A 14,869-nucleotide genomic window follows, 5' to 3' on the forward strand; every position below is an offset into this window, starting at 1 on the left:
CTAGAGGACGAGAAAACATAATTTTCTTCATAGACATGTACAGCGCATTATTTTCGCTAATTATGATTTTTTTTTTGTAAAATTCATTATATCTTTACCCAACGCTACTCACTCCTATTAATGTTTACTCTCATATTATTCGTATTAAATTTTGATTTGCTCCGTTAAATGAGTTTAATCGATATCAGTTTACTTTATAGCTGGCTTATGTACATATGCATATATGTATATATATCTATATATATATATATATATATATATATACTATAGGTATATATAAATAAATTTTATATTTATTTTTTACTCATTTTAAATATATGAAAAATTAATTGGCATTTTTGTTAACGAAATCCCCTTAATTTTAATATTAATAAACATGTCGTAAAGCATTAAATGGCAAATATTTTACTACATTGTATTATAATAATATTACTCTATATCAATACCACTTTATATGTATGATTATTCACACATTGAAATGTAAGATAACAGCATCAACATCAGATAAAAAAAATATATATGTACGTTTTTTAATTATTTATTTATATTGTGGTTTAACATGCAAATTAAAATGTTTTAAAAATAATACAAATCATAATATATTTAAAAAAAAAAAAAAAAAAAATTAGTAAACATTGTCATGTTTTATATACCCACCAACTGGAGGTTAAAAATCGACTAATCTTTCGTAACGTTTGCAATGATCGCTTTTTTTTTCTCTCGCTCTATTTTCAAAGCATTTACTTAACGATGCATGTGCACGTTTTAGGAGAATATCATGAGATCTCTGCGATCATGTGATTACAGCGATCGTTTCAATTAAAGCATCTCGCTCTTAATGATACTTTTTCTAGAAAAGATTTCCAAGAAGAGAATTCAATCCCTTTTCTTAGGCGGTCAAAGCCTTCTTGATCAATTCAATTCTCAAAGGTAACAGAATCGATTATAAAAAATTTCGATTTTTTTATATGAGTCCATCTACATTGAAGCTGACTAACAACTGTCTAACAGTTGATTAACAGCTGACTAGCAAGTGACTAGGAGCTAACTTGCAGCTGATTAGCAGTTTTCATCTAGATAGTCATGTGAAAACTATAATAATTCTAAACTTTATAGAATGTTGGGTAAATTAAAACAAATAGAAGAGAAAATGCCTTGAACTTGAAAAACATCCTATTGGGATAAGTTTGTCAAAGAAATGTTCTCTGCTTTGCAAAGCGATTTGCTTCGAATACGTAAGAAACTTAAATGACTTTCGTACTTTACCTCTGGATGGTGAGAACTTAAAATTCGTCTTAAAGCGCATATATATTTTTCTTCACATTTGCATTTAAATAATTGCTCATACAATTTATTTATTAGAGTTTACACAATTTGTTGTTTTGTTGTTGTTTTTTTTTTTTTTTTTTTTTTGAAATATCTTTGGTATGTAAAATAAATTATTTTGTTAGCCGTAGTGGCTTTTTTTTCATTTATTTTTTCCACAATTAATTATTATATAAAACGACAAAGGCCTGACATGCGGGAAGACTTAATTAGAATTCATTTCCTTTCTGGTCTTGATGTAATTTCCTTTTCCTTTTTTGATGATCAAGTTTCCTAGAAAATTTCTGATATTGCTTCTCAAATGGTAGTCGATGTGATGATGCTTTTCATTGTAGCTTTGCAAATGCAACGTAACTATAGGTGAATTCGGACTAAGCTTGATAAAAATTTACAGGGATAAAGAATATATGATTTAGTCTGCGAACGGGGGAACCCTTATAATAATCGAAATCTTTGAAACTCTTAAGACCTTAATACTAAGAAAATGTTACACTTTTTTAAGCGACCATATTAACCATCTTGCCAACTAGTAGTCCAAAAAAGACAAGCCGATAGCCTTGGTTGCTACTGTTCATCCTACTTTTTAAGTATTAGAATTTGCTTTTTTGGTCTGAATAAATTATAATTTAGAAAATTACATCTCACATTTGCATCCATTAATATTTTTGACAAACAGCATATTAAGGTGTTAACGAGTGTAAGATATTAAAAAAAAAGAATTAGCGTACAGCACTTTAAAAAACAGTGAAAAGATGGGTGTAAGCAGAAAAGCCGCTGAGTTGGATAAACTTAGCGATGGGAAGCTATAGACTTTCAAAAAATTTGCATTGCCTTCAAAGAAGGTAATATGAACTAGTATACTATAGGACCGCTTAGTTATGAAAAGAAGTAAGCAGGAAAACTGCTAAGTACAATTTTTTTTCTAAACTAAAAATCAATCATAACTAGAAGCGATATCATCCATTGTACTGGGCGTATCAGCTATGGGAGTATTATTTTCCAGAGTAAATTAATTTTCAATCCGTAGAAAGAACCTAACTATTCGTTTTCACGTTGCAAATTTCCATGAAATATACCGATCAGTTCTCATTTCAAAGTAGCCGTTTAACCCTTTCGCCATTTTTACCGTCTATATATGACATTAAGGTGATCGATGGCGTCTGTTTATGACATATTGTTTCACAGCAGTAAAGATAATTTCGTGGATATCTGCTTAGATAATTTTAAATCACGGCTTGTGATATTTGACGCCGAGAAGGAATAGAACAATCGTCATAGAAGGGGGTCAAATTATTTTTGAACTACCAGACCAAAAAAAAAATAAAAATGTATACGACTTTTTTTTGCAACTCTGTGCAGGGTCATAGTTTACTTAACGTCCCATTTTTTAACGTTCCCGCGATACTTCAGGGTAACCACAGCCACCACAATACTCCCTAAAGAACCGCATCCAATAGTCGGACAAGAGAGCGTTCTGTTCACCATCCGATGAAAAGTTTGTCATATGTACCGAAGGCAATTCCTCTTTGAACAATCTGACCCCGTGGACAGCCACAATTTCCTGGCATTTCATGTTATGGCTTCCGCCAAATCTTTACAGCTTAAGTTGATCCCTTATTATACGCAGCCGGGTGCACTCTTGTCATTCGTCCTGAGAGTCCATCCAGCACGTTATTATCAACACTGTCGTTACTTCACAATACTGCAAACTGACTGAACACTGAACTGAGCAGCAGTTTTAATTGCTGAATAGAGACAGAGCAGTTTAATGCCCTTTATAGCAGAGGACTACGTGAAAGAAAAAGGAAAATAGAGAGCTCTTCCAATACTTCTCATACACGGCGACCCACAAAAACGTGAGGGTCGGTGGTTCTTTGAAGATTCGCAGAGTTTCGCCCCCAATCGCCCTAACCACTCCAAAAACTGTTCCACAATACTTCGCAATTGTGCGTTGCAAGCATATACTGGTGGCATTGTGTGGGTTCAAAAATCTTTTAAAAATACTAACTAATGATGATATCAGTAAGTGGTTATCCATGACAAGGAACTTTTAGCAGAAACGTAATTTCAAGTATTCTGTTGCTACAAGATTTCCCTTAAATTGAAATATGCACCCGAAACGTTTCCATATATAGCCAATGCTGTCAGTTAACCCCAATAACTTTACAAGGCCATAACATTAACGACTATATTCAAAATGTCTTTCGATTGGAAAAAATTCAAGATAATTTTTCTTTATCTTTTTTTTTTTTTTTTTTTTTTTTTTTGAAAATATTGAGTTTAATTGGAAATTGACCGAAAAAAATTGCATGTTTCTCATTTTCCATTTTTTTGAGTAAGTAAAGGGCAAAAACAAAATAACCGACATATGAATATGTAGCCAGTGATTATGGTTTTCTTTTTTTTTTTTTCTTTTTTTTTATTTTATTTTTGTAAAATCTATAGGCGTGAATACCACCCGCAAGGGAAAAAGAAGAATGCTAATTGGAACATCACCACATTGAGTGAATATGTTTTTTTTTTTTTTTTTTTTTGGGTTTTCTTTGGTGTGCACACTGCTATGTGTAGATATCCGAATGTAAGAAATTTGCTGAATAAGTGGCAGATCAATTTAGTGAATGCGTTTTCTTGCTAACGTTTTCGAAGCTTTTCTACTGAAATGTTTTATTCGTTTTATTTCCCTTTATATTCGGTTGGATGAGTTCTCATCTGTGTGCTTTTCACTCAATGCATTTTCTACTGTGAGGGAAAAATGAAAAGCAATTAAAGACATTAACAGACTGATGTAAAGTTTCGTATTTCTTATCTTATTTATTTTTAATATTATTTTTTCTCTTATCACACGCAGTTCATCTCATTCTCACTACTATTGTAATTATCATAACGAAAAAAAAAAAAGAAAAAAGAATAACGTATCATAGGGTGATGGTAGATCTTTAGCAAATTCATAAAATTTCAATCGATGAATTTTCTATTAATAGTTTCTTGGGTTTATTTCATTTCTGTGTTTCTTACTTTCTCTAGGCGGAATGGAGCAGGAGGTGTTTCTTCACAACCCATACGACCCAGCGAAGATGGCAGTCATCACTTACAGGAGTACACGTATAAAAAGATAACAGCCTGTGATGTATGCTCGCAAATCTTAAGAGGTATGATACGGCATTTTACTTACAATAAAGTCGAAATTTAATTACGAGGCTCGTGGCAAACGTTTTCGGAAATAAAAATATAAAAATATTATTATATCCTAATATCATCTCGTTCCATCTTGACACACTTGTCTTTGATCTTCGTGTAACCATCATGTGCAAAATCCTCGATTTACTCATCATTCTACATCATTTTTAAATTTCGAGAAAATTGTTCGAAAGGTATAAATATGGCGAACAGAATTTTATTGCTTCCACATTGCCAGGAACTTCTAAACCTATCTCTTCCTTTTGAGAGTGTGATATTCGTTGTCCCCACGTCTCAGATAAGCATGACATTGTCTCAACCCTATTACGATTAGAAGCGAACAGTCGCCTTTATTGCTCCTCAATGATAAAAATGATGTGAAAAAATAATTATAGAGGATGTGGCGAAGTGGTCCATAAATCGAAGCGTCCGACATAGTCATAGTCGTATTATACGTCCTTTGACTGCATTGGAAAATACTGTTAGGATAAACGGCCATTGTTGATGAAAAGACAAGATTTAAACACAAAGCAGTCTGCCTGCTAATAAAGTGATCAAAGTTGTAGGATGAAAGTCTCGATAATTTTGACAAGAACAAGCAAAAGCACTACAGTGGTATGCGGCCCACCATTTCATTCATTGCAGTCACTTTTGAAAATAAGACTTTATGCGGGGAGTGGTTTGCAAAAAATGATCCGATCCGAACCATAGCGTTCGCTTTTGGGCTAAAGCATGTCAATGTATCAAATTTCATCAAAATATCTCAAAAATTGCGATGGGTTGAGCACAAGAAAACAAGACAGACAGAAGATGGACAGATAAGTTTAAATCGATTCACAAATAGATTCTGAATCGGCGAGTACAATAAAAGGTGGGCCTATCGCGCATACAAACTTAATACACGCTTATACTAAAAGTGGTGTAGAGCAGATTATTTTGCATGAGATGCCACATTTCTATTTTACTTTTAAGAAAACTGGGAAGAAAGGAATTATTATTTGCTCTAAGTTCTTTATTTTCCTATATTAGAACCTCTTCATTTTCTTTCTCCCTTAGAAAGATGCTCGTATTTTGCTATTGATATGTAAGGTGATATTATGCGCCAAGTCACGTCCACGTTGGATATATATTTCGGAAATTTATCGTTCTTTTTGTTGCCTTACACTGTCACTTTCAAACAACAAAATGTTTCTTATCTTCTTTTCTCTCTCTCTCTCTCTCTTTCTCCATATTTTATCATTTCAGGTCATACGCGGCAAGGTTTGCGTTGTCGCATTTGTAAATTGAATGCTCATGGAGACTGTGCCGGTCAGCTGCCCCGTTGCCAACCTAAACAGAAATTATTGCGTCGTCAGAAAAGCACGTCCGAATTAGAAAATCGCATTGAAGCCGAAGAAGAAAGTAAGTGTTTAACGTTTCAGTTCATAAAAACAAAAAAAAAACAAAAAAAAAAATATTTAATCAATTGTTTTTTTTTTTTTTTTTTTTTTTTTCAAACGAAAAGCTAGAAAAGTTAATAGAATTTTTTCTTAACAATATAATTAACAATTGTTCTTATAGGAGCTTAAAATTTAGTGAGATTTTTATAGAAATAACACCGAATAACGTTTCTAGTCTACCTCCATGTTCATAATTAACTAATCCCCCCCGGCAAAAAAAAAGGGAAAAAACTATAAATATATGTATATGCATATGTTTATATATATATATGTGTATATAATATATAGGAATGTTCGTTTCTTATTAGTTTAACAAATTTTATTCTTTTACGAGTTTTCGAGTATAAGTTTGTTTTATGCGTTTTTATAAATTTCGTTTTAATGTTTTCTTCTTCTCAATTTAAATAAAAAAAAAAAATAAAAAAAAAAATAGCTCAGCGCTTATAATTAAAAACATTAATAGCTAATCGAAATAGAATATTATTAGATTTAACAGAAATTTTAAGCTGATTGTCTCACCGGCATACGCCACAGCAAACCATTTGCATGTTAAATATGGCGGAAGGATTAGTTCAAAGTACTTAACAGATACATTATGCTTCGATCGAATAAGAGCCAAAGAGTAATGCAAATTCAAGTCTCTACACATTTCTGCCCCAATTTACGCGTATGTTCGATTGTGTACACGAAAGTGAATAAATCAATATTCGTCATTTACGTTGCAGCATCAATCACGGACGGGGGCAAACTAGACTCTTGGAACTGCTTATACTTCATTGCTTCTTACAATTCTTCGTCTTATAAAAGCTTAAGTTTAATTAAGTATTGGGTGTCCTTTCAACATAAAAAAAAAAAAAACAAGTGTGCGTGAATCTTTCATACGCACCACCCACTTTATGTTGAGAAAAAAAAAAAAAATTCACTTTTGCAATTTTTCTTCAGGTACTGTATACTTTCCACAATGTGTGGAAATTTCTACAGTTGACTAAGTTGTTGTTGTTTATAAGCAATGAGTGAGATACCTTAAAAGCAACAATGGTCTCACTTCACATAACTTCTGACCGATTTGCCAACATCCACGCAAAAGCTTCAGATCAAAATCAAGAGTATATCTTTCCTTCCCTCTTTTTGAGGATTGAAAATATTTTAAAAAAGTGTAGGGTATAACGAAATAAAGAACAAAACATCTATTGTTGATTTTGTGAAGAAATCCACTTTTTACACCTCTTGCCAGAAATATGAAACTATCCCGAATTCATTCCATCTATAAGAAAAATGGATCTATCAAGTCCATTCAAGTATAAACTGTCCCCCTATCAATACTCCAGCTATAGTACAATATACAAGAAGATACATGTGCTTCGATGATTAACAAACTAAAGAAATATTTCCTATCGATTAGCTATAGCAGTCGAGCTTATTGTGTTGACAATTAATGCCTTTGACTTCTTTTATATCTTCCTAAACCCTTCCGGATCTAAGTGACATGGAAGGACGTGTTTTTCGCAGAAAACCTTTTCACATTTATTCGTCCATTCAGTTCTCACCCAATTAACATGTTGCGGAAAAGCGTTTGCTTCAGCTTCGTCTTCACATTGTCACAACTGTGCGTTTTAGGAATCGTGTAAACGCAACGCTATTTATCGTCGATGTGCTTGCAGCAACTCTAAAAAGTAAACATAAAGATGCTATAAATCAATCATTCAATTAGTTCGTGAAATGAAAAACAGATATAGGAGGACTATTGACATATCCCGCACGATTTTTAGACGTATACTGTAACGTAGCAAGTACAAGTGCATGAAACACGATTTTCAAGTTAACTCAGTAGCATTTCAGCTCATTTTATTACACCTATATATGGGCAAAAATTCTTATATACAAAGTTTGGTGAAGGCATTGCCAGATACACATACCAATCTTCTAAAGCAATGCTTCTAAATTAGTTTAGTTGCGCACTTGTTTTTTTCTCTAAAACAACGAAAAAAATCTTATTTCCGAAACACAAGCCACCCCTTCTTTTTATTCTTCCGATCGATTCAGAATCATTTTGTGAATCTATTTAACTTTGTCTGTCCGTCTTGTTATCTCGTGTTCAACCTATAGACCGCACTTTTTGGAACATTTCGAAGAAGACTGACGTCTTTTGATCCAAGGACGAACACTATTGAAAATGGATCTGACCATCTCCCACATAACGCCTCATTTTCAAATGCCGTTACATGAATACCTATAGGGTACTGTGAGCTATTTAATCGTGGGCCATCGCCCCCTATCTGTTTTAACCGCTTTCCTTTTGTAACTCAATAAATCGTATGTAAGCGAAATTATGCTAATAACAAACCGCGTAAATTGGGGCTTTGATGCTGCATACTCTTCTCTTTCTTGTAGAAGAATTTTTTGTTTTTTAACTTTTTTCGCAATTTAAACTAAATAAATATTGATTTGCTATACAACATAGCTCGAAGAATATCTCCGTCTAATTCCGGTTTTCGCATATAAATCACTCAACATGCGAATGTGAAAAGTAAAAAAAAAGCGTATTGCGAAAGCTTTTAGAATATTACATATTTTCATGAATTCCTTTGGGAAAATATTTAAAATTTTTTAATCTTTCTGAATAAAAAATAAAAAATTTTTTTTTTTTTTTTATTTCTATATATTACTTAAACGATGTCTTTAACTATATTTAATTTCATTTATTTTTTTATGAAATTTTTTTTGTTTGTAAATATCTTAAAAAATATTTAAAAAAAAAAAAATTTTTTTTTTAAAAAACGTAGTAGACGAGGATACAACGAAAGAAATATTTAATGATGTTGAGACTGCGAATGATTCTAATCAAAGTCCTAGGAAATTTCGTCAAAAGACACCATTCATCGATCGCATTACCAAATTAGGTATCGATATATTAAATTATTGCAAAATTTTAGCAAAAAGCAAATCATCAAAAAGCAATTTTATAGAATTGTTAGAATTGTGAGATTCTTATTTATACTTATATATATATATATATATATAAATAAATAAATATTATTATTATTATTATTATTATTATTAGTCACACAAAACACACCGTATATCTCGTTCTTTTATGTATATGCTACAATATATATATATATATATATTTTCATACATATATATTTAAAATAATTATTATTATATTCATACATAATCATAATTAAAATATTGCTAAAAAAAAAAACAATGTATGATGGAATACAACTAAATGTGTGTGTTTTGCTTTTTATTACAAGAAAATACAGCAAACAAACATTTCTAAAAAGAAAAAAAAAACAAAACTTCTACATATCATACGAAAGCAACAATAGAAGCTCAATATACAAAAGAAAAAACAAAAGAAAAAAATCACATTTTTTTTTTTCTTTTTCGTTTCCTTTAATCATGTGTATGTGATGTGTTGTTTTTGTTTATTAAGCTCATTTCGCAAATTTTCGCAAACAACAGTTAGAACAAAGCGAACACAACTATTGATTGATTTATTGCGTAAGCTTTTGTTTTTGTTTTTCTTTTCAATTGAAATTTTTGTTTTTCTTTTTTTATTTATTTATTAATATTTTTCATACTAACTTCACTTGAAGACACAGTTTATTTATTTATTTATTTATTTATTTTTTTATTTTTCTTCTATATATTGATGATAATTCTTAGCGGAGCATGACTGACTAGTTTACACATCACTTAAATACATTCAATGTTCTTCGCGTTTGATTTAACACAAATTAATACTTAGTTTTTTTTTTTTTTTTTTTTTTTTTTTTTTTTTTCTCAGATACAGCATACGTACACAGAGATAAATATAGCAAAAGAAACAACATACTTGATGTGTAGAGAACAAAAACTAGTTAAAGTAATTGACTGCTAATGCGTAAACGACCTTTAAAATTTTATATATTTCGCAAGCTCAACTCTTCAATTAACGTAATCATCAATACATTTGCATATACAAATAAATAGAGATAAATATTTCTGATTTAATAACAACAACAACAAAAAAAAACATTTTTTAAATTAAAATTATATCTTTTAAAAATCTCATCAATAAAATTTTTTTTAAAAGTTTCGTGGAGCTTTCACGGTTTGCCTGCGAGGTGTTCGCTCCTCTAGAGAGCAGAGATGAAAATACGTTCGTTTTACTGAAGAGCGTTTTATTTGACGAGGTCCTTCATAAGGACATTTATGTGCTCTTATAAAAAAATTGGAAAGTACTATCATCTTAGACCTCTTTTTATAAAGAAAAATAAGCCTGAATATAATTTAGGAAACTCTGCGTAAATCAAAGTATGGGGAGAAAACACAACATCAAAAGGAGCATAGGGCGATTCGTTAGATTATTCAGAGAACTGTCCATTAGGTTTAATTCTGTAAAGACCACTACAGGCCCGAAATTTAGCTTGTGGATGGTGGTTTCCTCATCACGTGGCGCCTGATGATCTATTAGTACAATACTTTAGACCTAGTGATCTTTGCCTAAAAAAATTATACCTAATTGTCTACTGGCTTTGATGTCCTGAAGACACAATTAGGTAATAGGGTCTTAAATGAGAAAAGCTATCGAGAAATAAATCCATTTAATCTCTGCACATACAGTTGCCATTCAAAATTTTGTTGGCCTGCTATGCCGGGACTTCCATTTCGAACATTCGAATTTATTAATCCTTAAATAAACAATGATTACAAAATTTCTCTTCTTCTTGGGGACTATCGTTTATGGAAACGTACTTCAGCAATTCTGAGACTTTTTTAAACATTATACATAATTCCTTTATATCTCAATTCAATTCAAGTAAATTACACTGTCAAGTGAACCCCTTGCCAAGCGCAGCTTCGTCAGGCTACATATATGCAGCTTTATTTTCAAGTCATTGAACAAAGTATCTGTAAAAATACCCAATGTTCGAGGGAGGCACATAATTGAAAAAGCCAGATCTTCACTTTCTCCCAATTGACGGTTGCTCCATCCGTCTTAGAATTCTTTAAACGGTGAACATCAATGTCTTTCAAAGATAAATTGAGGATGCATCTACTGCAATATTTACAAAAAAGGGTGGATTCAAAGAAGTAACTAAAAAATTCGAAAAAGTTTCTCTCTGAAATTTGTCGTAAAAAGTTATCATACACGATATCACAAAACGTATATTATTGATCAGCAGCAAATCTTGAATCGATTTAAAGCCATCCGTCTGTCCGTTTTCTCTGATTGTCCGTATGTCCCATCCATGTAATGTGTGCTACAAGCATTCACGTAGCTGCAAAACTGAAGCTATCCATTTGACATTTGCCGAAAATATTGGACGTTCTTGCACGTCAGTTGGTATTTAAAGTGGCAAAACGCGAAGTCTGTACCTGGCCCATGAAGCTTTAATCAGACGGGTTGAGGACCCCCTAAGGAGTAAGACAATACCCATTCAAGAAAGTCTTATCACCCTGAGGTACCGAAATAGAAAACTGATGTGGGTCATTTTTTCACTTACTGGTTTGCGTCGACGCCTGTCTAAGGACCTCTTATATAGTTCCCCACGAAAATTCTGGGTAACCACAGCCACCACGAATACTCTCCGAAAGGCCCTACCCAGCAGTCAGATAAAAAGACATTCTCTCCACAATCAGATGAGTAGTGCATCTTCCTGCCAGGAGCAATGCTACGTAGCAATCCTACGTTTAGGCAACTGACCGCCGGGGACACCCATTAACTTGGTGGCTTTTTGTTCCTACAGAACTTACAGCATGTTATACAGTTTTGGGTGATCTCTTACTGTACGCAGCCGCAGCCACTCTTGCGTTCGAACTTTCCATAATCCAAGCGCTATCTGTTCTCGAGGAAATTGTTCTTCCAAAATTGTCATCATACAGCAGCTACACAACTTTGCCCCCGCCTTCTTAAATATCGCGTCTTCCATCTTTTCTAATGAAAGCTCTTAGTGTTCCAAGAGAAAAACCCGTCGCCAGGTTATAGATAGCAAACCTTAAACCCTTCTTTGCCGTTAACTGTGCGACTTTCGGAAGTAAGAGCCACAAAAGCAACAAAGTCAACGTTTATAAGGAGCACCATCAAAAGCTGAAGGGTTTCGGTACATCCGTGTTAAACCCACGGAATTTCGTATTTCACACTCTGAACATATTGTGACAGGGGTTTCACGTGGGTTCCTGCCTTGATGGCTTAATCCCACGGTGGCCCATATATAAGCGTAATCCACGCCCCCTGGCGAGTTAGACAATCTCTATAAGCTAAGGGCCTAAACAGCACCAGAGTCCAGATTGTTTATTGCGTATTGTTCAATCAACTCTCTCTGGTCAGATCGCTCTGTGTGTTTAACGTCTGCACCTGGCTTGATGCCTTAATCAGACGGGTTGCCTACAACCATAGGCACTCAATTGAGTTGAGTGACCACCTCCCGGGGGGAAAGACAATCCCCTAATAAGGGAGCCTTACTTACTCCGAGGTGCGCAGATGGTTCACCGTGTATGGCCGTATGAACCGTCACTCTGGTTAGTGTCAGGCCTAGCTGCACTCGCTTGTTCCACTTTGGCTAGGAACTGCCACTCACTCTGGTCAGTAGTTTGTAAACGGATGAAAGCTATACTGTGTAAATGTCAATATTTAAATTATCAATACCTGATATTTCGGAAAAGGTTAAATCGCCAGACGCATATTGTAAATGCAGCCAATTTCAAGTGTCATAATTCATTGGCACACCTTATATATTTACATTTATATAAGATATCATATATTATAAATATTTATGCAAATATAATCATTGGAGGTATCGCTAAAGGGAGCCCTGACAAATTTCGCTACTCTGTCTTGTAATTTTCCGTCAAAAAATACATATTTCCTATTTATAGCCACACCTGTAGTATTACTGTCATCCAGAAAATTGTTAAAAGAACAACAAAGTTAACCATTTAACCACGAAAGAGTAACCTTTTGCAATAGCACAACGGTCTGCTGTGTTTAGATAGAAATTTTTTTATTAATTTATATACTGATTAAACCTTGTGGGAGACAGGCGAATACTCGGCTGAGATAAATATTATTAAATTAACAGAATGATAAATGCTTAACACCTAATAATTTTATGCAAATTTCTTATGTGTTCTGTAATAACAAGTTATTTACATGTTCAACCCCTAATAAAAACTGTCCAAGAAAGTAAGTCAATGTTCTAAGAATGAATTCAGAAAGCATTACGTTAAACTTCAGAGCGTAATTTTCGCGAATGTATTGCATTGACCTACGCTACTAAGAGGTGCAATAAATGCAAATTAAAGCGATTTCACACTAAATTAATTAAAAGGTCATTTTCACATACATGCATTTACATGCATACGCGTTCAGGTATATGCAAATAAGTTCATATGGGCAAAAAAACTCGTGATGCAGTCAATTGCTTGCTTTCTACTTAATTTAATTTGAATTGTTTTGCAAATAAATTTTACAATAATTATCTTTTCTTTTTTTTATTTTTTTTTTTTATTGAGATCCGAAGCATTCGAAGCACACCGCAATCCAAATAAATTAGGCTAAAATGTAGTTTTCTTTTTTCTAGAGTAAAGCAAAGAGACACACGTAATACATAAACATTTTTTTATTTATATTATTTAACTAATTTATTTATTTACTTAGTTTTTTTTTTTTTTTTTTTTCTTATTGGTTTGCAAGAATGAAAATAATTTAAACATTTCATGGTAAGATAAGAAGCTCATTAAAAAATCGTTATTCTTTCCCCTCCTTTAAATACAAATCGCAAAAATCGAAACAAAAAAAAAAAAAAAAAAAAAAAAAATCAAAATCTGAACCCTTCTTTTATTTCGAAAAACAAAAATTGGAACCGTAACGAATATTCGAAAAACCAAAAAAATATTCTCACTCTTGTCACCTTTAATCCTGCCACCAACCACCACCATCTCACATCTATACATATGTATTTGCCATGTTCGCCAATAAATATCGCATCAGAATTAACTGATATCGATCAAGTTTATCGCGTACTTAAACAAGCGGGCGAATTTAAAAACGCCACTATTGCAGCCGATAAATCCGTCCAGAATGCGGCAAAAGGCCCGGAAGCCGGCAGCTCACAGGCGGACATACCGATTGTAAATGTGCCCGATTATCCGGAACGTACCGATCGGCCGGCAGCAACTGGCAGCAGTGCAACGACAACACGCGTTGGACGACCCGGAGTGCGGCCACCACCAGTGCCTATGCCCATTTTGGGCGTACAATTGCAACAGCAAGAATTGCAGCGCAGCGGTCTCGGTGGAGGCGGTATACCGACCATAAGTGGAGGAGCACTGCCAGTACCGACACAAGATCTCTCTAGTAGCTCAGGTCCGCCATAGTGTATATATATATATATATATATATATATATACCAAAAAAATAAAAAAGAAATATTAACTTTTTTAAACGAAAAACAAAGCTCTACCTTCTTCACTTTGTCTTCTCCTCCTTATCACTTTTCGTTGCAATTTTTTCTAATTTTTTTTTTTTTCTTCTTCGTCTTCTTTTCAATAGCCTCGTTATATATGTTTTTGAAGTTTCTATCTCGTACGGCTCTTGTTATAAGTTTCGAAAACATTTTCAAAACTTTCTTCTTCTCATTTCATTGTTCAACTTGCTTCGTTTATTTTTTTTCCTGTTTTTTTTTTTTTTTTTCTCTCTTATCTCTCTCAATCCTTTCCAATATCATCTCTCTGCTACTTAACCTCCATTTAAGTTTAGTTCTAGTTCTCGTGGTTGTCATTCTTTCCTTTTTTTTTTTTTTTTGTTGCCTTTTCTGGCTCTCCCTCTCTTAGCAAATGCTTTTAAACAAAAAGATTACAGTTACTTATTTCCCTTTATCAAAATTAGTTAAACAAAGAGATAACGAAAAAAAAAAAAAAAAAAATTTTTTAAAATT

The 14,869-nt window shown here is 33.0% G+C and overlaps 1 protein-coding gene across 1 annotated transcript in view; it reads left to right on the forward strand.

Annotated features, from left to right (window-relative positions):
* The window catches only part of LOC119636958, a 282,667-nt gene that overhangs the window by 218,385 nt on the left and 49,413 nt on the right, over positions 1-14,869 (forward strand). Inside the window, 4 exon segments of the mRNA XM_038032717.1 lie at positions 4,351-4,475; positions 5,749-5,904; positions 8,726-8,842; positions 13,996-14,298. Coding sequence (XP_037888645.1) covers positions 4,351-4,475; positions 5,749-5,904; positions 8,726-8,842; positions 13,996-14,298 — 701 coding nt within the window.

This window comes from Glossina fuscipes, unplaced genomic scaffold (genome assembly GCF_014805625.2).
Source record: "Glossina fuscipes isolate IAEA_lab_2018 unplaced genomic scaffold, Yale_Gfus_2 42, whole genome shotgun sequence".
Taxonomy (NCBI): Eukaryota; Metazoa; Arthropoda; class Insecta; order Diptera; family Glossinidae; genus Glossina; species Glossina fuscipes.